This window comes from Melitaea cinxia, chromosome 5, assembly GCF_905220565.1.
Source record: "Melitaea cinxia chromosome 5, ilMelCinx1.1, whole genome shotgun sequence".
Taxonomy (NCBI): domain Eukaryota; kingdom Metazoa; phylum Arthropoda; class Insecta; order Lepidoptera; family Nymphalidae; genus Melitaea; species Melitaea cinxia.
The window spans coordinates 9,993,539-10,016,926 of NC_059398.1; the positions used below are offsets into that span (position 1 = coordinate 9,993,539).

Consider the following 23,388-nt stretch of genomic DNA (forward strand, 5'->3'; position numbering starts at 1 on the left):
GTGGAAACGCTAATTCTTAAACGTCACTGGCTGCACAGATCTTGTTATGAATATTCTTCAAAGTGATAGGTCGATTTATTACAATAAGGCGTAGATATTGTAAAAATATTGCAATTACATATCAATAATTGTCACAAAGTCGATAAATTAATCATCAAGTAATGATTAGATAACTGTGAATTGATCTAGTCAATATTAAGCAGTACTACTTGAAAGTTATGATAGGCTACTCGTGTAGCTCTTTATTTAAAATTGAAATATATCCGTGTAAATAATATTTTTGTCTGGACATAGTTATAGTTTTAAAATGGATTGATTAATAATTGATACTTTATTGAAACTGTTTAAAAAGTAATTTGGGAGTTATAAAAGACTTTGAAATGGGAAATACAAAATCTAAGAAAATTCAAAGAGAGCCCGATAAATTTTTTGAACGAGAGCGATGGAAGCAACAAAAACTTGAAGAGAAGAAGAAAAAGAACCTGAATTTCCACAATAAGAGATCGGCAGCTAAGGATCAACCAATATCGCCTGCCGTTTCATTGTCGCCTCCTGTCCTTGGCCCTGGCCCGATACCTTCGCCGGCGCACGTCCGCTCTTACGACGAAGAGGCGTTAGATCGCATGCGTTATCAACTCAACAATGATTCTGATGCCTTTTTGTTGAACAATATTCTGTTGTCAGTACAGTTTTTCGAGAATTATGAACGGTGAGTGTTACGTATTAATTCTAAGAAATCATTCTGTAATATAATTCAAGGAATCATTCTAAGATATCGTATCGATTTTATGTTATGACGAATTGTTTCCCTTTGATTAGTTAATAATGTGATTTTGAAATATATGCTTCTTCTTCTTCTTTTGACTAGCCCGTTGACGCAGTTTGTAATGTTTCTTTTTGCTCCGGGGGTTGTGGGTTCGATTCCCACCTTGAGTCTGGGTGTAATATATATATTTATTTATAATTATGTATTTATATACATGTTTATTGAAAAAAAATGTAGCTAAATACCAGTCGGCTGTTACCTATAAAACAAGCATTAAGTTGCTTACTTTAGGAACAGACGACCGTGTGAGTATTGTGTAGATATTTATTTATTTATTTATATTTCTTTAGGGTTAATGGCTTTCAATAGTGCCAAATAAGCATGATTTCACCAATGTCACGTAGAAATATATGCTAAATTTCTAAAAATATAGTATGTCGTTTTGACATTTCAAAGTATCTAAACTTCGAGCCATTATGAGAATACATTGCAGTAGTAATTTTTAAGATGGGCTTTCGAGATGAGAACAAACGTGGTTTTGAAATTTTGTTCACTTATTTAATGTTAGATTTGAAAACTCATTAGGCGTTATTGAATTTATGTAGTTATTGAAATTGTTTAAACAAACAAGATATTTTTATGTTGGATAAATGAATACATACAATTACGTTTGTGAGATTAATATTTAAAACTGTAATAATTAACTGACAAAGCTTTTTTTTCTTATGCCTGTTACATTTTTTATTTAATTTTAAAACTTAGGATTTGATCATCTTAATTAGGGAATGTTATAGGATTTAAAAAAGTAAAGTATAAAGTACAAACAGTAATCACAATACGTGTGAAATTGCGCAAGGCGTCATGCGCTCCCTTGCAGTCTTCCGCCTCAGGTTGCTGCCATTTTGGCCCTAGGGTAAATACGCCCTTGGCGATTTTAAATTACTAAATTAAATTTGACGTGTATTTCGTATGCGAAAGCTTTTATGTATTTTATTGAAAGTCAAGGACTTTTTATAAATGCTATAAAAATGTCAAAAATTCCTCAAAATATAAAAGTTGAGAAAAAATATAATATAAACAAATCAATCATATGTCATAGCGCTGCGTGTACTCGTTTTGTAACCGTCAACTCATAAATGAATATATAGGATACTGATTTTTTTTACTTTTCCGATTTTTTTTTCAGAATTTTATAATACTTGTCTCTATGTGTAGGTATTTTAACCCAAAATGCTACCACTAAATTAATAAATTCCATATTCTATTGATTTCTGATGATGTGGAACGAAAGTTAAAAATTATTAGTCCTAACTTTTATTACCTACCTACTTTTTAAAATTGTTTTAGCAAATAAAAGTAGTAAGAAAACAAATGAAGACATACTTATTCGTACTCTATTCACTATGTCTCTATTTACAAAATATGTTATGGTGAATTGGATGATTTATTTATCTAATTTTATTTATATTCTACACAATCCTGGGCTTTTAAAATAATCATTCCGACAAATAATTGAAACAATTAACGGATATGATATTGAATTAAAGCCATTAAGTAGCGATAAAAACTCAAGAACACCACATTTCAGATATTGTTATCGCACACATCGCTAGCGGTGATTTCTTTATGATTTCACAAATTACGTAAAAATATACCTAACACGTATGTTTTCGCTGACGCCATACAATAAAAATGCAATCATTACCAATTTTAGCAGAACTTGATGCATCAATTGACTAGAATTAATTAAGTGTAATTAATTAATAAAGGTTTTTTATAGAACTAGGTCGGCAAATAAGCGTACAGCTCACCTGATGGTAAGCGATTACCGCAGCTTATGGACGTCTGCAACACCAGGAGTATCGCAAGCGCGTTGCCGACCCCACCCCCCGTTTCCTCCAGGATCTCTGGTCACCTTACTCACTAACAAGAACTCAACACTTCTTGAAAACAGTGTTATTTAGCTGTGATCTTCTGTAAGGTCGAGATACTACCCTAGTCGTGCTGGTCCATAATTAGAGCAGGAAATTTCTTGCTGTACCCTACCTGGTCATCATATGCGGATCCCCGCGTCGTTAAAAATCAAACAGTTAAATAGTACTGTTTTTCTGTGGTGAGTAAGGTAATTAGCACCTGAAGTGCTTATAATAGTCTCCTAGCGTAGTCTATAGACGCCCTAGAGCGTTGCTTGTAGTGTTGCAGGCGTTTATAGGTGGCGATAATCGCTTGCCAGCAGTTGATTTGTACGCTTATTTACCTACCTATTTGTATAAAAATAAAAAGAGTTGTAAAAAAAAGTTACATCATAATTAAAATCATGCATATCTAAATGATATTGCTTATTTGGTCTTCCTTTTTTTGGAGTGCTGAACTTAATTGCAGTAGAATGTGTTTTAGTACTGACTACGTTAATAATATTTTTCAAAGCTCTTCTTGAAATTACAGTGCATTTGCAACTCGCTCTTGAACCTATTTAAAATAATTATGTACTTATATTATTATCTTGCTTAAAACTTGTTTACCTAAGCTTTTACAAAAAATATTAATGTACATAAGTACCTCATAGGTAAAATAAAAACATTTGTTGTTGAACAAAAGTTGCTGAGTAACAGCTACACTGAGAATTCGTGCGAGAATATATATCCAGTAGTTTCGTTTTATTATTACTTTTTGGCATTATAAATATTGGGTGTGCTGGAAGAAATCTCTCACAGGGATAAGCACACCCATTATACGTGAGTCTCCATGACAAAATATTGTGTATAATCTTGTACGTATAAAAAATTGTTAAATAAAATAAATAAATAAATAAATATAATGTGCCAGAGTTATTCTATGAAATATAAAATTGATATTATTTATGTCTTTTAATAATTAAAATGTTTCGATTCTTTTACTTAGGGAGATGCATGATATCAAGAACAATCCCGTGAGTGATCATCAACATACAATGGATGAAGCAATGGTACGACGCCATAAGCATGTATTTTTTGCTGATAGAATACAAGAGTGCGTACAAGAGCATGTAACTTATCAAAGACGTCGAGATCAAACGGAATCGCTCACTTCTCCAAGATTATTCATAATTTATGACAATATTGAAGCAAGTGAGCCTGGAGACACTTCTGATTATTGTGCAGTCCTGGATGCACCGTTTTATAAGCTTCGGGTAGAAGATTGTAAAGAGCCAGGTAAGACTAACAGTAAATAAATAAAAAATATGCTTATTTTTCTTTGATACGAACCGACTTAAAAAAGAAGGTGTTCTTGATGTGAATGTATTTTTTAAGTGTTACCTCATATTTTTTTTACTGCGTGTACAGATTTTGATGTTACCCTTTGTATTCTTAAGCTATTGTTTGTCATTTGGCCCCACTTAAATTTAAGCATAGTTTTTGAGTTATGTCATTACACCTAATAATGTGCATGTATGTTTATTGACTTCTACTACATTGATGATGTTATCATTATGTAACTTGTTTATTCTAATTGAGGTGGGTTTACTTTGTTCAAGAATAAACACAATCATTTAAAAAAAAAAAATACAAAGAATATATAATTTTAAATAAGTATCTTTAATTTTTAGGTTACGTCAAGCTTAAGAAGTTGGAAGTTTTGGAAAGCACTCTACATAAAGAAAATGGATCAAATATAGTACCTGAGATAAACAATTCTGATGACAGTATATTCACTGACTCAGAGAAGGAGTCGAATGCATCTGATGACTATCCGTATAGCAAAAAAAACGGAAGTGGTTTAAAAAAAATTAAGAAGCGATTATCTAATTTAAGGCCAGACGAAATCGATAAAAATATAAATGTAGAAATTTACGACATGAATGCAAAATTGACCTTAGATACGACAGATATGTTATCAAATTTAAATAACCAACACATTTCTTTTGATACTGGAGAAAAAGAAGAAATTGACGAGCGGGAGGTGAAGCCTCGAAAATCTATTTTAAAAAATACTCGAAGATTTAGTATGCCAACAAAAGAAATTCATATAGCAAACTCTGTTTCGAGGCATGTCTCTTTAGATAACGTAGCATCCGAAGATACGGAAACTTCAGGATATCGATCAAACACTAGTCGCCAGACAGAAATGAGTGAAACTGAATCTGATTATGGTTATGCAACTATAACTGATTCAACCACATCTAAAAAAGTTGAACTTACTTTACAATCTAATTACACATCAGCATCCGGAGTTTTGCCAGACGAAAGTTGGGTTACAGTCAATGTTAGAGCTATTGAATGGAGCGATGACGAAGATGATGATACAGCATCAAAAGTGTCATTAAGTCGAAATCTATACGAAACTTGCCACTATCTCAGTTCGATAACCTTCATGATTGACTTTGTCGACAATTTCATACTTAATTTGGGATCTGGGTTAGGTTTTTCACAAGAAACAATTACAAATGCTCTTACGCAGGGAGCAAGTATATATTGTAATTCAATAAATAATGGCTCATATGCCAGTTATGAAGTTTTTCCTGCTTTGATAGCTGCATGGCCAAATGTCGCTAATCAATGGATTATACGAGAAAGAAGAATAGTACAAAACCCAAGAACAAACTTTACTTACCAATGGCCCACGAAGTACATGGTAAGCAAAGCAATTGGTTTCGGTTGCTTATTAGTGCCGATAGGATTTAGGCCGAAACGAGGAATTAATCCCGAACAAAGATTGCAGTGGCGAATTATCTTTCCTGCAGCTGAACGTTATTTAGAAAGCTGTTTAGCTCATTCTCACATGAGATGTTATCTTTTCGCCTTGATTCTTCAGAAAACCTTTATGGACAATGAAACATCTAAAATAGGGATAGACGCAAGTCACATAAAAAACCATCTATTTTGGCAGTGTGAAGAAAATTATGCAAGGTGGCCGGAGGATCGCCTTGGGGAATCTTTACGTTTATTTTTACGCAGTTTTTATGTACACTTTGGTCAATCACGTTTTCCAAATTACTTTATGGAAAGTTGTAATGATTTCAAATCAATTCCAAAGCCTATATTATTGAAGTTACAAAGAAAATTAGCTGATATTCTCGAGGCACCAGTTATGCACATGTTACATGCAATTAACAAAATTAAATATACAAAGAAAGATTTTTATCCGACGTTTAATTGTCATAGACTATATGACATCTTAACATGCAAAAACCCGTTACGTATCATAAATCCAAACTTACCTGTTGTTACGACTAGCTATGACGTATCTACCGACAGTGATGATGAACAAATAAATAACATTTGGGATAAGGCTAAAGCACATGATAAAAATTACCAATGGAAAAAAGAAAAACAACGACAAATGAAAGAAAGAAGACGTGCTAATGTATCAAACAAAAATCAAAAAACGTCTGGAAAACTGGAAAAGGAAATAAACACTAACGTAAGTAGTGTCATAATTATTACTTAATTCATCAACTATTGTTAAGTCGTACTATTTATTTTTGTGTTACTCGCGCATTAGGGAATTCTAAACAATTTTTAATATCATATCAAAAAATTAGCTAAAGCACCGACACCGTCAGTCGGAGATGCAGGTTCGATCCCGCTGGAACGGTCGATTTTTAATATGATATTAAAAACTATTGTTAATATTTTGTAACAGCATACGTGATATAGTAACCCAACGTAAATCGAGAATCGGCCCACATCTATTTTTCATACCCCTAAGTTATGATGGGGGGAATTAAGGGGGTAAATAACATACACGACAAAACAACGTTTGCGAGGTCAGCTAGTATATAGATATAATTTTATTAAGTGCTCGCTTCAGCCTGTAATATGCAAATGCTGGGCATAGGACTTTTTCCCCAAGTAGGAGAAGGATCTGAGCTTAATCCACCACGCTACTCCAATGTGGTTTAGCGGACATATTCTCCAATAGGAGTAACGATCGCTATCAGGTGTACATGATAACAACTGGGACCGATGGCTTAAGATGCTCTCCGAGGCATGGTGGGAAGACTCCACTGGACTACATAAACACCCATACCATGATAAACATCTGTATCGCCAACAGAAATGTTTGTCATATGCGGGGATCGAACCCGCAATCGCCAGCGCAACAGCTATAAACCAGTGCTGTGAACGTTGCACCAAGGCGTCGTAAGTTCGTCGTTTAGTAAGTAACAATATAAAAAATATATTTATTTTATTTTGTTATAGATAATATTACCAAAGAAATTGGAACCCGAACGACGCCGTCTTGTATTGGAGTTCTTTATACCTCATTTCATTGCTATGGCACGATCAAGCGAAAAATTCGACTCCTTAAGACAAGCTGTTATATACCTTGAGCAAGCTCAGCGATTGTGTTATTTATTAAAGGAAGAACCCGCTGGTGACGGTGTTGCGTATGAGTATTTAGAAGTGATTCGTGACTTATTAGCCGACTGTCGACGTAAATTAGTAAATCAGGGTGGCTATAAGCTACCTCTGCGAGAGAAGACAAACTTAAAACACAGTGTCTCAAACACAAATATGATTCGTAAACATCGACCAAGATATGAACATATCGTAAATCAAGATGCTACTTCTGATGCTGGAAGCATACAACCGTTAGCTTTTGTGGAAGTTCACGTTGAAAACGTGTCAAACCAGGAAACAAAAAAAGTCCTCGATATTAATGACCTTGAAGAATCTAAGTTATAAATTGTAAACACCTGTTAACCTGCTTAAGGCTGAAGTGTCATCATCTGTCCTGGGCATTGAAAATCGGCGATCGGTTTTGCTGAAAATTTCAAACGAGGAACATTCAAAAGGGACCAGGAAATATTATGTTAAAAATGATAATTTTATATTCACATTATGTTTTTAATAGCTAACAATGGTTGTGTATAAAACATCACACATCGTGTATATTTTTGTCGCATCTAAAAGTTTTCAATTTATACACATTCTTGTAAAAGCATTATAAAAGTAACTGAAACGCCTTTTGGCAATTAAATGATTTTTCGAGGAACCTTGTAGAAAATTCGAATCTCCTTTATATATATAATCTTATTAGGAAGTATTATTTTATTACTTTAAAATTGATTTAGAAATAATGGATTTGTAAAGGATTTTTAAATAAAATAATTATAATTTAATAATACGATATGTGTTTACAAAAACACTTTTAAAAGAATATTATCAATATGATTTTATCAAAATTGATATATAAAAATAAATGTAACATAAGTTTATCACATATGAAAGACTTCTTATTGTATAAAAACAACAATAGATTTAGGATTTTGTGTGTTAAAACGAGTGCATAGGACGTTGCCTTGTTTGTTTATTGACTACGTCAAAGGATTTACTCCGGCAACCATAGCGAGCAGCGCCATTCGGACGAACATCCCGAATTCGACTTGTCTAAAGTAGGCCGCTCTTGGGTCTGAATCAAATTCCGGCGAGATCTCGTCGAGTCGTGGCAGTGGATGCATCACGATCATACGGCGACGTGCTCGAGTCATTAGTTGTGGAGTGACCACCAGTAAGCCGCGCATCTTAAAATGTTACAAAAATCATATAATTAATACACGTAATTAATATATATTATGCACGCATTTCATATTCGACCTATCTTAATAACAATAATTTTAAAAAAATTAGTCCATTATATGTAGAAAAAGACACATTATGATATGACATTTCAAAATAATATTTTATGTATAGCATACTAGAGCATTCAGTATTGATTTATTTAATTTGGCTTTTAGATCAACAAGCAGATATTACTTTATTAATCAATTTTTACAGATTGTAAAATAGATTATAAGTTTCTTGATTCATTGACGTAAAACATTGTTGCTATGAATATTTGTAGTTGCTAAATTTAATAAGAGAAAATACTGTTTATCTTCTTTTTTTGTAAGAACATTGATAATTAAATAAAATTTTAACCGACTTCAGAAAAGAAGGAGGTTTCTCAATTCGACTGTATATTTTTTTTATGTGCGTTCGCGGACAACTTTGTCGTTTATGAACCGATTTTGCTGATTCTTTTTTGTTAGAAAGGGGATATCCCAAGGGTGGTACCATGATAAGGAAACAAGGATCTGTTGAAAATATCTCAGAAAAAATCGAGGAGAATCTTTGAAAATCGTAGTGGCGATGAGTGCGTTTGTTAATTTTTTCGTCTACTTACATTGTATTACTTGTCGATGTAATTGAAGTCGGTTTTTTTTCGTTTGCTAGCAAGCACAATTATTCTTTGATTGATGCAAATTTTTAATAATTTAAAAAAATCTTATTATCGAATTCGAATATATGGCAATGTGGTCTTTTTGTCAACGTTACAATTAAAAATAGCTTCAAATTATTAATACAAATATACTTTAATAGATGCTTAATTTGATCCATGGCAGTGATAATTTTAAATGAAAATAAAAAGTTATTAAGTTTTAGACTATATGAATATGCAAAACACTTAAGAATTACCTTTTCATATTCCTCCTGAGTTTGAAATCTTTCGCGCTGAATTCTAGTCATGTATAGAACATGAGTATCAGCAAGCACATCTTCTAAGCGTTCGTATACTTTTTGTGGAATACCTTTACGTGCTACGTATTCCATAACATGTTTAGGCATTCCGAGGCCTGGTGGACTAATATATTGTAACTGCACTTGATACAGTGAAAGTAATCGTGCCAATGAATGAACTGTTCGTCCATTTTTCAAATCTCCGACCATTGTAATCGTGAGCCCATTGACAGTACCGATTTCTTCTCTAATAGTAAAAACATCCAGTAGTGCTTGTGTGGGATGTTCTCCAACTCCATCTCCCGCATTTATGATAGGTTTACGCGAATGTCGCGAAGCACGCTAAAATGTTTTAACATTAATATTAATATTAAAATTTATTTTAAAGAAAAAGTGATGCAAAATAAATTTACTCACGGCAACGGCACCTGGTTCAGGATGACGTAACACTACAACATCGGCGTAGCTAGCCATTACTGTAACACTATCTTCTAGTGTTTCTCCTTTTTTTGCTGATGAGCTAGTCGCATCTGTGTAAATAACGGAACCGCCAAGTCTTTGCATAGCTGCTGCAAAACTACAACTTGTACGCGTGCTAACTTCATAAAATATCGACGCCATGATCTTTCCTCGTAATATGTCATCTAATACGCGTCCTTTATTGACACTTGTTTTCATAAACTGAGCTAGATTGAAAATATCATTTAACGTTTCCTTTGCAAAACTATCAACTGTTAGTATACTTTTCCCGAATAAATCACTTCTTTGGCGTTGTGATCCTGTTGATTGTGATGGATAAGAGGAACTATCACATCTCTGTCTTGTAACGTGTATTTGAGAAGGCAACGGTGAAATACTTCTCAAGCCTGAAGCTTCATGAAAATGAACATTGAATTTATTTTGTCCTTCGAGTTTATTTGTTTCACCCTGATCTATGTCCAAATCAGTTAATTTGCTTAATTCTAAAGAATTATGTATATCTAAAGCAGAGCTTGGTCTACTTGTTTCCTTATCAATTTTTTCAAGGGCAAAAGTAGGGACTGTTTGCTTTTTAGGAGCAGGCCAATCGCGGACATTTTGTCCAAAACCTGGTGGTACAAGAATTTGACCCTCGACGTAAGCAATTTCTCCTCGCAGTGTAACGCGGTGAATAGCACCACAAACTCGCATACCAGCAAATGGAGTCCATTTAGATTTAGAAAATTCTAAGGCATCAGGTATCGTCCATTCGTAATCCATATCTACTTCTACATATGTATTCTCTTGTTCGGGCAAATTAAATATTTTCCGTGGATTTTTATGAAATTTATTTATTATATCATCTATAGTTAACCGTCCTTGGTGAACGGCATTTAAGAGTAGTGGTAAGATTGTCTCTAAGCCGGGAAAACCGGGTAGAGCTTTTTCAGAATCTTTTTCTTCGACAGAGTGAGGTGCGTGATCGGTAGCAAAAATATCTATAATATCCATATTTTTCCATAATTCAGCTTGATCTTCAGGGCTGCATAAAGTTGGTCGAACTTCAGCTCGTCCTTTTCCAATTCGATCTATATCAGCTGTACTTAAGAATAGATGATGAGGGCACACCTCACAAGTAACTTTCAATCCTTTTTCTTTAGCCGCTTTTATTATTAGTATTTCTTCTTTTCTTGCTACATGGCAAATATGGATCGGTCTATCGAGTAATGAAGCCATTAGAATAATTGCACCTGTTTTTTCACGTTCAGCGTGAGCACATATAGGCATCTTTTTGGGCCAATTTTGAAGGTGACGTTGCCAAATAGTCATATCATTTAATTTTAAAGTCGTATAAGTTTCATTTAAGTACATTTTAAGTGATGCTGCGTGAGGTGCCAATTCAGCAGCTGTATCACAGTTACTAGTAGATGCACCCACAAAAAGAGCAAAGTCACATCGTGCACTTACACGAGCCAATGTTGAAACATAGTCATACGATGAACGATCAATAAGAGGAGGATTTGTATTTGGCATAGCAAAAATCATTGTTACACCACCTGCCAGAGCTGCAGCTGTACAAGAATCGAAGTCTTCCTTGTAAGTAGCACCAGGTTCTCGAACATGCACGTGTACGTCAATAAATCCTGGTAATTTAATTATGTTTCTTGATGTCATGCAATCAGTGTGTGTTTTCATAGGTGGTGCACCACCACATAGTAACAGTGCCTATAAAATAATAAAATGTCAGTAATTTGTCTTTATGGCATATATAACTTGCATACATCATCAACAATTTAAAAGCGAAACAAAAGTTTTTTTTTTACAAATGACATTCGCATACGAACAAATATATATATAGTATAAAGTATGCAAAAGACACATAAAAATAAAAATGTTAACGTTAATAATATTGTTGTATTTAAAAGTAATAATCGCTATAATATATTAAGGTTGTTACCTGTACGAGGAGTTTAGCACATTTAACGTCAGTAACTAAAGGTACGGCATAGTCTACAGCTAAACGTCGAGTGCGGTATCCATGAGTGCTAAAAGATGAAACTCTGCGCGCTCCACTTCTCATTGGCAAATTAATCACAAGATCTAATTCTTTCCTCGCCATAAAGTCAGCTAAATGCATGAGTTCGCCATCTGATCTTACATCTTCTGCGTCTCCAATGTGATCAAAGGTCCATTGAACACTTTCAACCTAATAATGTTTTCTAATATTTAGGCGAATTTCACTCATCATAATGACATATTATTTTCGGATTTTATCGCGGTTTATTAGGTTTTTTTACATGCCCGACGTTTCGGATACTTTACAGCAATCAAGGTCACGGGAAGACTGTGGTGTTAGACGTCCTAACGTTACAAACTTATTCGAAACTACTCAAATACATCAATATTTTAATTAGTCCTCTCTACGCAGAAAGTGTTAACCGAGTCTTTAATCTGTAATATATTATGCTTGGTTTTTGATTTAATTATTTTAATAATGGGATCCCAAGTAGGTGGTGATGGCGAATTATCTTCTCTATTGAAATTTTAAGGTTTTTTAATTTCAATAGTTTCACGGATCATGTTGGCTGGAATTGCTATTCTTTTACGAGGACCTATGGTTGAACCTAATAAACCGCGATAAAATACGAAAAAGTGGTTTCATTATAATACTTTCATCATAAGTTAAATTTAATGACTTGAATGGTAGACTCAGCTCCGCAGCATTCGCAGTTAGAAAAGTACGAGAGCTAACCGACGTTGCTACTGCGCACATAATATATTTTAGCTATTTCTATAGTGTAATTATGTCTCACGGTTTGTTACTGTGGGGTGATGCAATAGATATTGAGACAATTTATTTTGCAAAAAAGGACTATTCGCGGCATTTACGGCCTTGGAGCTCGAGTCTGCCTACGGGATGTTTTTCAAAAGAATCGCGTTGCAATATATTTATAACAATATTATGTATATTCACTAGAATATTCATTGTTTTGAAATAAATAGTAATAATCGCAGTGTCAACACGAGAAGGCATAACAAAATTGTAAGTCCTAGTTTCCGACTGCGCAAAGTAAACGTCAATTTTCTGCCGGCCTAGCATGCATACAACGAGATATCTCTTGACGAGAGAGAGAGATAATGTCTACATCGAGTATTTTCTCGATTACCCTAACATGCGCACTACGAGAGACAAAATTCTCTTCCGAAGACTTCGCCTTGTCGAGTAGAGAAACATTATCAACCATAATCACAACTGAATATCATTCTTATTTCTTATGTCGTAAAGTTGAATTTACAAGGTTATTGACCAATCGTGCCAAACCGGGATGAGCCAACGTTTGTATAATTTCAAACGAGTGACACATGTTTTATTTAAGAATGTTCTCGGCCTTTTGGCTAAGATAAAAAGTGTATATCTAATTTAAAAAATCTAATATGGAAAATAAAACGGCGGAAGTAAATGAATTTAATTATATATGTAAAACAATATGCTCGTGTTGTGCTTTATATCTTGTCGCACATTAGATAATTGTAATTCTATCACGCAGTTTTTTTTTTTTTTTAATTTTTAAAATTTTTTGAATTTTTGAATATTTTTTTTGATTATTGATTTTACTTTTATTCTATTTAATTTTATTTTTACTTATTGATTTTTTTAATATAATTTTGTTTTGTTTTTTATTCTGAATGTTGTCTTGTCTTGTTGTACTAACCCAATATGGACTTATACTTTGGTCTGAAATAAAGTATTATTATTATTATTATTTAGAATAAGAAGCAACAGGGCGCAAATACGTTTTTTGTGTCATTATATGGCACACTTCACTCGACTTTTCGCATTTCCCACTCTTCGTATACCGAAATTATATAATTATAATAGGGAAACGCCATGGTATACAAAAAATAGGCACCCGGTTTTATTTATTTTTTATTTATCGTCTTTCTCGTCGATAATATTGAAAACGAGAAGTTTCTCTTCCTAAAACGACAAAATTCGACAAAATTACGATGTCATGTTAGCTTCCGTAGAGATAAATATCACAGATCACTAAAATTTAATGATTATCTCTTCTATTGACGTAACGAGAAGAGTATCGCGTGCACGCATGTTAGCTACTGTAGACATAGAGAGATAATACGAGAAAAGGGGTAGACAAAATTTTGTCGTGGCGCGCATGCTAGGCCTGCTGGATTATGGTATTCGCATGTATAATAAAATACCACAAACAATTTTGGAATTGTCTCAACATAAATATAAAGTTTTTATTAATAAGAAATTAATAGATAAAGCGTATTATTCTCTGCAGGATTATATAGTTGATAAAAATGTATGGACTTAGTGACGCTGTATTTCATGCAAGACTTAATAATTTTGCACTAAAACACAGTTTATATATTATTTTGAAAAGAGTAACTGCGGAGTTTCTTGCCGATTTTTCTCTTCAGAATCTGCATTTCGAATCGGTGGTTTACTTTTACAAAAATAATAAACACCTTAAATTTTTAATTTGTAAAATGACTAATCGAAAGTGCTCATGGGAGTGCTATTTGAATAAAGTTGTTTTTGAATTTGATTTTCGATTTTAACAATTAAAGATCTTTAAAAGGTCTACTGTTATTTCAATAAGGAAATTTTATAACATACCTCAATGCCATGTTCAGTATAAAAATCTCCAGTACCCATACTCGCATATAGCTTATATCCAAGTTTTTGCAATATTCGTATACTAGGTAACAGTTCAACTTTGTGCTAAAAGGATAAAATATATAGTTGTAGAATTATTCTAGCAAACAAATAATTTAATTCATTTTAATTGTTACTTTTATTTTATGATTACCTTAAAGGTCCCAATAGATAATAAAATAGCTTTTTTGGGAATTCTGAATCCAGTACTCATTAATGATTTCAAATACGCTTCATAACGATTTTCCCCAAAGCAAGCAACTTCACCAGTTGATGCCATTTCTACGCCAAGAGTTACATCTGCGCCTGACAATCTTGAGAAAGAAAATTGTGGTACCTTAACACCAACTTTTCCACACCCACCCATGATATTGACTGGTTCAACAGGTACACCTAAGATTACCTTAGTCGCCAAAGCAACAAAATCGTAATCTAATGTCTTAGAAACAAAAGGAAACGATCTTGAAACTCTAACGTTACACTCAATGACTTTTAATTCATTATCCTTTGCAATGAGTTGCATATTAAATGGACCTGTAACATCAAGCGTTTCTGCAATTATTTTAGCTATTTCGTTGATTTTTTCTAAAGTTTGGATATTAATATCTTGGGGGGGTGTAACCAAAGTAGCATCTCCGGAGTGTACTCCAGCGTTTTCAATATGTTCAGAAACAGCTATACAAAGAAGTACTCCATCCGCAGCAACAACATCAACATCAATTTCTTTTGCGTCTAATATATATTTAGAAATAACAACAGGATGGTCTTTATTTAATTGACTTGCAGACTTTAAATATGACTCTAATTCTTGATTAGAATATGCTACATTCATGGCTGCTCCGCTTAATACATAGGAGGGTCGAACCAAACAAGGGTACCCGACTTCTTCGCAAAACTTTATAGCGGAGTCAAGACTCGTAAGTTCTTTCCACTTTGGTTGTAAAATACCTTTGCGGTCTAACATTCGAGAAAATTTAAACCTATTCTCAGCATTGTCTATCATATCAGGCGATGTTCCTAATATGACAGCTTGCTGTCGATGTAAGTCCATTGCAATGTTGTTGGGTAATTGACCACCCATACACAGAATTACACCGTCCGGTTTTTCTATATTATAAATATCCATTACAACTTCAAATGATATTTCTTCGAAATATAACCTGTCACTCATGTCGTAATCTGTACTTACAGTTTCAGGATTGTAATTTACCATAATGGTTTTTTTATTTTGATTTTTCAGTTCTCTCAGACAACCTACAGCACACCAATCGAATTCCACTGAACTGCCTATTCTATAAACACCTGATCCTAAAACCATTATGAAATCTTCTGAAAATTCTAAATCATGGGCACTCCCATTATACGTTAGATATAGATAATTAGTAGTAGCGGGCCATTCTGCAGCAACTGTATCAATTTGTTTAACGCATGGTGTAATTTTATATTCTTCTCGTAATTTTCTAACAGCTAATTCTGTACTTTTTATTGCAGCAGCTATTTGTTTATCCGAAAATCCTATTTGTTTTGCACGTTTTAAAATTTCAAAACTTATTGAGCCAGAATCTATGGATTCTAATATTTTATAATAATCGATTATATTTTTTAATTTTTCAAGAAACCATCTATCAATTTTTGTCAGTTCATAAAGTTTCTCAACAGTGTAATTCTCTTTCAGTGAGGCCGCTAAAACGAACATTCGTTTGTCTGTAGGTTCTCTGAGTTCATTATCATTAGCTTTTTTAATATAGGGATCAAATCCATTAACGTTTTCGTCAACCATTCTTAAAGCTTTTTGAAAGGCTTCTTCAAAGTTTCGACCTATCGCCATTACTTCACCTACACTTTTCATAGAACTTCCGATTTTGGTACTAACTCTATTAAACTTGGCTAAATCCCATCTTGGTATTTTTACCACACAATAGTCTAAGCTAGGTTCAAAACAGGCTGTAGTGACACCGGTAACGGAATTCTTTATCGTTGGTAATGAAATTCCAAGTGCTAATTTTGCAGCAACATATGCTAGTGGGTAGCCAGTTGCTTTACTTGCTAGAGCAGAACTTCTTGACAATCTTGCATTTACTTCAATAATATAAAATTCTTCAGAATTTGGATTCAGAGCGTACTGTATGTTACACTCTCCAACAATTCCAAAATGCCTTATGACTTTAATAGCTGTGTTTCTTAACAAATAATAGTCTCTATTAGACAATGTTTGACTTGGTGCTACCACAATAGACTCCCCTGTATGTATTCCTAATGGATCTACGTTTTCCATATTACAAACTGTTATACAGTTATCATAAGCATCTCTCACAACTTCGTATTCAACTTCTTTCCATCCTTTTAAAGATTTGTCAATAATCAGCTGTTCTGAATATGACAATGCTTGGTGCGCAAGAGATCTCAATTCTTCTTCATTATTTGCAAAACCTGAGCCTAAACCGCCTAAAGAAAATGCTGAACGGGCCATTACTGGGTATCCAATTTGTTTTGCAGCCGCCAGTGCTTCTTCTACTGAAGATACGGCAGCACTTGGTGCAACTTTTTCTCCGATGGCATTAATTTTTTCCGCAAATATTTTTCTATCTTCAGTATCTACTATAGATTGAATGGGGGTGCCTAATACTCTTACATTATATTTTTCAAACACTTTTGACTTTTGTAATTCAACTCCACAATTCAAAGCTGTTTGACCTCCAAATGTCAGAAGAACTCCTGTGGGACGTTCAGCTTTTATAACTTGTTCTACATATTCGGGGGTTATTGGTAAAAAATAAACTTTATCAGCTAATCCTTTCGATGTTTGAACGGTTGCTATGTTAGGGTTAATTAGAACTGTTTGTACCCTTTCTTCTTGCATAGCTTTGACTCCTTGTGAACCTGAATAATCAAATTCACCTGCTTGCCCAATAGACAAGCCACCTGATCCCAGAATCAACACTTTTTTGGGCCTTTCGTGTAGTATTGGAGTAAATTTAAGTTTATCACATATAATATCTTTTACTATACACTTTTTGTTATTTTTATATGACTTTACCGTATCGATAAAAACATCAAAAAGGCATTCTAGATCCGTAGGACCTGCAGTGTGTTCTGGATGAAATTGTACACTGAAATACGGAAGTGACGTATGTATTATACCCTCGTTTGTTTTGTCATTTTCATTAGTGAACAAAATATTCCAATTTTGAGGTAATGAATTAGCATCCACAGCAAATCCGTGATTTTGGGAAGTCATAAAACATCTTGCTGTGTCAAAATGTGTACAAGGTAAATTGTGCCCTCGATTACCGTATCTGTAAATTAAAATATAATAAAAAAATATATATAAATTTTATATATTTGCATTATAAACACAATAAAAATGAGTTTTTGACAAACTAGCATTTTTTCTCCTATACTATATCCGTCCACTCCACCCATTTATTTATGCGTCAGTAGTCTTCATTTTATTTGACTTTACAATTTTTGCATTAATTATATTATATATAAGGTATTTTAAAAATTTGACATATTGAATGTTTTTTGGCCGTATAAAATAATTTACCAAAGCTTTTTTTTGGATTTTCGGCTTGGTTCAATGAATAGAAATCATGAACGGAAAACATTTTTGTAAATTAATCAAAACGTACGATACTAAATAACAAAACGTACGATACTAAATAATAAAACGTAAAATACTAAATAACAAAACGTACGATACTAAATAACAAAACGTACGATACGAAAAACAACTAATCTAATTATTTATAGAAATAATTGTATAAATATTTATAATTACCGAGTTTTATAAGTTTTACAACCAATTGCTGTTGCAAGTAATTGATGACCCAAACAAATACCAAAAATAGGTTTAACTGTATTCTGTCCCTCGATAACTTCTTTTAAATTGTTGACTACTTGTCGGCATACTTCTGGGTCGCCAGGGCCATTACTGATGAATAGACCATCATACTCTTTTGGATCGAATTTGTAATTCCAAGGCACCAAGACGACTTTCGCGCTCCTCTTCATTAAACATCTTATTTGATTATACTTTAAGCCACAGTCTACAGCTAATATTGTAACGTCGCCATTTGGATTGTATATTTGTTTTTCCTGTAAATAATATGTAGAAGAATTATACAAACGTATATCGCTTAAATGTGTGTAGCAATTGAGTTAAACAGGATGTATCTGATGCAAAAATTTTGTGCCATCTAGAGAAACATACAAATGAGAACGAAATTATTAATAATTTGCAACCTGTTCGGATATTTTCACGACTACACCGTAGTAAATTTTCATCCCATAGGAAATAAAGATGAAAATAAAAATAAGTATGTTTTAATATGGGATTATAACATAATGCTGCCTAACATTAGTTGTCTTTATTACGCTTCATCATAAAATTTGCTGGAATTGAGGATGAAATGATGATATTAAACCAAATCTATCCATCATGGATATCCAATGACTATAGATAGATAGATTTGGAATACGATCTATCCTGACAAGCTTTGGCCTTTATAATAGAGTTATTCATCTTTTGACGACACGTTGCGTTGATGCAACGGCCACAGTTCGTCGACTTAAGTCGGCAATTGTATTGGCGGTCCGGTTCAACCCATCGGCACATTGAAAACATTTGTGTTGACCATACAAATGTTTGTCGTAGTCTGGACGTTTCTGCTTCATTGGTGTGTGTTTTTCCGGATTCTCGAGAAAAGAATGAATTCTAGTGGAGGCCTTCATTAAAAAAAAAAAAAAAAAAAAAAAAAACTACGAATACTTGTATGTAAATAGTCTTGTAAGATAAACAATCTAAGTCATACCTTGACAGATACTTCCGCAACTAAATTCCTTTCATTAGGATCTTTAAGAGGTGGTAGGGTTTCAAACGGTGGAATACTTTGAATAATCCTGCCTAGAGTTACTCCGTCGCGAAGTTTGCGCGTTAGAGCTCGTGTGTCAATTTCACAAAGACCAGGAACGCCATTGGCTGCTAACCATTTGCCCAGGGATTTGTGAGCACGCCAGTGAGATGCATGTGTGCTTACTTGTCCAACAACAAGTCCTGTAGCCCAGATACGTGACGATTCTAACCACCTGGGAAAATAAATATTACCAAATTTTAATTTTAAATAATGTAAATTGATAATAATATAAATTAACTGTGTGATTATTACTTGCGTAAATGAACGGAAAAAAATAAATTAAAATGGAACATATTCTAGTAGTTATGAACTGTTGAACATATAAAAAAATCGTTTTGTATATACTTAAAGATAATCAAACATTTATACGTTAACATGTATATGTGTTGTTACCTGGGTAAGCCGTGTTCGTCACGTTCATTTTCATCCGGTATACCGTAATTTCCAATGAGAGGATACGTCAAAACCAAAATCTGAGCGTGATATGAGGGATCCGTTAAAGACTCCGGGTATCCAACCATACCCGTTTGGAATACTAAAATTAAAGAAGTTACATGAAATGTGTACTTATAATTTTAGTACATATTTATCTATATCTAAATGTGTTAATAAAATTATTTGGTTAGTTAATTTTACTAATATTTAAAAAAAAATTGTCGTTTTGGTTTTTTATTTTAATTTGTTCAGTTCGCTCAATATCCTTTTTTTTAAATACGTATTACTAACAATATTTAGTACGGATCACTTGATGATAAGCGATTGCCATAGATTAAAGACGCATGCAGCACCAGAGACATCACAAACGCGACCCTCCCCAGGAACTTTAGCTACCTTATTCATCAGAGGAACACAATACTGTTTGCGAGTAATGTTATTTAGCTGGGATCTGCTGTAAGATCAATGTACTCCTCCAGTCGCTGCTCCAGATTTTGATCAGGATATATCCTGCTGTGCCCTACATCAATAAAATATTCGACAGCGAGGGGTGTGGCGCGTGAGCTGTGAGTTCCGCCCACGATTGAATATTGTCGAGCGCATTTTTTTGTTTTCACAATAACTGCTAGGATATTCATTAAAATTAAATCGTGTAAAAGAGTAAATATCCGAATGTTAATTAACTTCTTAAGGTAATTATCGTATTTACGTTGACAAGGATTAATATTGTATCCCTCTAAATAACATTCCAATTACTTCATTGTATGAGATCATTTTTAACTGACTTCCAAAATAGGAGATGATTCTCAATTCGAATGTATTTTATTTTTATGTATGTTACCTCAGAAGTTTGGATTGGATGTGCTGATTTCAATGATTTTTTTAATTGAAAGGTCGTGCATGTCTTCTGGTTCCATTTAAAATTTATTACAATCAGACAAGTACTTTTTGACTTATTTCAACAACGCGCATTCACTTGGCTATTTTTTCGTTTTCCTACGTTGCATTACTGGTTCATGTAATTGAAGTCCGTTGTTTTTAGTTTGCAAGAAAACACAATTATTATAAGATAGAATGATTGTAGTGAGCAATCTTTATAAGATATACATATGCCATTGCGGCCTTTTTTGTCGACCTAAAAAGACGAATAATTGCAATATATATTATTTTGTTATATCTCAACGGGTTTGGGCAGCGTTTTCGATGAAAGGCGGCTCCCCTGCGTCTTAGTTTATTTACACATCATTAGCAATTATCGTCATATTTCAACCAATTTAAACAAAACCCTAACAATTTATTACCCGACTGCCAAGGAAGGGTTATGTTTTTCGCGCGTATTTTGTATGTATGTATATTTGTATGTAATATTCTTTACTACCTCATATTTCCAGAACCACTGAACGGATTTACATAATTGAGGTATCGTTAGGTTCGTCTTAGCTGCCCAAGTGTTCTTAGATAAGTGACATTAAAAAAAATCAAACATAGCGGCTGCGTGAAGCCATTGTAGTTAATGAAAAAAAAATTTTTTCTCGAATACTACAATATGGGTATCAAATTGAAGGGCACAATACAAGGATTTTAAAAAGGTATATCATGATTATTTATCTAAACCTTTTTCACGAATCAATGAGCAAGGGTCGAATGATAATATTTGTTTTACGTCAAGTAGTTAACCAAAATATTAAAAAAGATATATATCACTTTTTTAAAATTAATATTTAGGAAACGTAACAAAAGAAAAAAAATAAGAAGAAGAAAATTTAAAACCGAAGAAATGATTAGGTAATAATTTAAAATTTTATTTAACACGAGCCTAGATTTCTTTGTTCGGTGACAGCGGGTGTTGGGGCCCAGGGAAGGTTGAATCACTCTTGTTGTTTGTAAGTCTGTTTGAATTGTTATTTATGCGTATTTACGAAATTGCGATAACCTCTTAGATATTATTAGCATTAAAATACATAACAATAACACTATGCATAACATGTTCAGCTATCCTCAAGAGATAGATTTATTGCAAGGTGGGCGTTCAAAGTGGATTTAAAAAAAATCCAAGCATATTTTTGTGGTTACAAAATGTTCCTAAAGTGGGTATAGGGACTATAGGGACGTTAGGTGAGACAAGCCGCGGGGTACAAGATTTGGCGTGTGACAAATGTTGTACTATTGTCAAACAATAATTGTTAACTTCTACCCATCGTAGTAAACGTCATCATAGATGACAGCTTCTTTACATTTTATTTCTTAACCAATTGACATAAAACATTCATAAATAATAGGTATACAACTTCCTCTTAAATCACTCCGTTCATTGGTATAAATCGTAAAAAAAATATTTTATTGAGTTCACACAGACCGACCTACACTTTTAACCGACTTCCAAAAAAGGAGGAGGTTCTCAATTCGACTGTATTTTTTTTTTTTTATCTATATTACATCAGAACTTTTGACCGGGTGGACCGATTTCGACAAATTTTGTTTTAATCGAAAGGTGGTGTGTGCCAATTGGTCCCATTTAAATTTATTTGAGATCTAACAACTACTTTTTGAGTTATATCTAATAATGCGTTATTACTTGACGCTTTTTTCGTCGACCTACGTTGTATTATACCGCATAACTTTCTACTGGATGTACCGATTTTGATAATTTTTAATTTAATCGAAAGCTGATGTTTATCATGTGGCCACATATAAATTTTATCGAGATCTGATAACTACTTTTTGAGTAATCTTTGATAACGCGTAGTTGCTTGACTATTTTTTCGTCGATCTACGTTGTATTACTTGTCGATGTAATTGAAGTCGGTTTTTTTTTCGTTTGCGAGCAAACACAATTATATATTATGTAGTGGTTTTATTTAGTGTACTTACCGACTTCACCATCCACTGGAACTTGTGCACCGAAACTTTTGCCTTGAAAGACTGAACCATCTGCAAGCACTAGGCAGCATGGTGGCCCAACTTCACAAGTTAAATCTTCATCTATCATTTTTCTATGAAATAATATTTGTAAACATTATTTTTTATTTAGTATCTAAAAGAACTCATCAGTATAATATCCTATTAATCTTTAAATTAATTTAATTTAGATATGTAAAGAAGTTAAAATAATGAATATTTCTAATTGACGATCCCGAGTTCGGGTATCGTGACTTATCGTTAGATTCAAAGTCAAGGTCTTAGAATTGATTTTAATAAAGTATAACTACAAGTATAACAGAGGAACTGACGGCTTTTACGTTAGTTTTATACAAGTAAATAAAGTTTATATAAGTGAACAGCTGATTATGTACAATATAAATAAATGATCATAGCTTTAAAAAGAGTCAACAAAATGCTTAAAACGATTTATTTGGCCCGTTGTGCGCGAAGTTGTTATCAAACACTATTAACAATAACAATACACTTCCTTAAAAGATTTTAAAAGTATTTTATAAACAACGTGGTTTGCTGTTTGTTTAAAATTCTAGTAATCAAAATTCTCATTCTAAAAAGTTAAATAATATTGATATGACATTATTGTTTCGAATCGAGTTACTTTACGTAAAAAAAGAATGTGCAAATACTTACTAAATTTTGAGGTTCAACTTGCCGGCCACGTGGTGTCTCGCTTAAGCAGCGAACGGTCCGGCTCCGACGGAAGCT

The 23,388-nt window shown here is 33.3% G+C and overlaps 2 protein-coding genes across 2 annotated transcripts; one reads left to right on the forward strand and one right to left on the reverse strand.

The window, feature by feature from the left end:
* The first annotated feature begins 207 nt into the window (after window positions 1-207).
* LOC123653567 lies at window positions 208-7,632 on the forward strand. The gene is made up of 4 exons (XM_045589559.1): window positions 208-709; window positions 3,668-3,957; window positions 4,353-6,166; window positions 6,949-7,632. Exons 1-4 carry the CDS (start codon window positions 381-383, stop codon window positions 7,432-7,434), a joined length of 2,919 nt encoding a protein of 972 aa, XP_045445515.1. The 5' UTR covers window positions 208-380; the 3' UTR covers window positions 7,435-7,632.
* On the reverse strand, window positions 7,576-22,754 carry LOC123653566 (CAD protein). The gene is made up of 10 exons (XM_045589558.1): window positions 22,615-22,754; window positions 19,702-19,843; window positions 19,207-19,480; window positions 18,174-18,490; window positions 14,547-17,688; window positions 14,354-14,458; window positions 11,666-11,914; window positions 9,667-11,433; window positions 9,208-9,591; window positions 7,576-8,273 (listed from the first exon to the last, which is right to left on the reverse strand). The coding sequence occupies exons 1-10, from the start codon at window positions 22,730-22,732 to the stop codon at window positions 8,067-8,069; spliced, it is 6,705 nt and encodes a 2,234-aa protein (XP_045445514.1). The 5' UTR covers window positions 22,733-22,754; the 3' UTR covers window positions 7,576-8,066.
* Window positions 22,755-23,388: the final 634 nt, after the last annotated feature.

Excerpts from the sequence above, each read along its gene's own strand:
- LOC123653567 (XM_045589559.1), top strand. The coding sequence starts at position 381 with ATGGGAAATACAAAATCTAAGAAAATTCAAAGAGAGCCCGATAAATTT. Across the intron at positions 710-3,667 it reads TTTTTCGAGAATTATGAACG|GGAGATGCATGATATCAAGA; the intron begins GTGAGTGTTACG and ends TCTTTTACTTAG. Across the intron at positions 6,167-6,948 it reads AAAAGGAAATAAACACTAAC|ATAATATTACCAAAGAAATT; the intron begins GTAAGTAGTGTC and ends ATTTTGTTATAG.
- LOC123653566 (XM_045589558.1), bottom strand. The coding sequence starts at position 22,732 with ATGATAGATGAAGATTTAACTTGTGAAGTTGGGCCACCATGCTGCCTA. Across the intron at positions 17,689-18,173 it reads TGTAAAACTTATAAAACTCG|ATACGGTAATCGAGGGCACA; the intron begins GTAATTATAAAT and ends TTTAATTTACAG. Across the intron at positions 14,459-14,546 it reads TATCTATTGGGACCTTTAAG|CACAAAGTTGAACTGTTACC; the intron begins GTAATCATAAAA and ends TTATCCTTTTAG.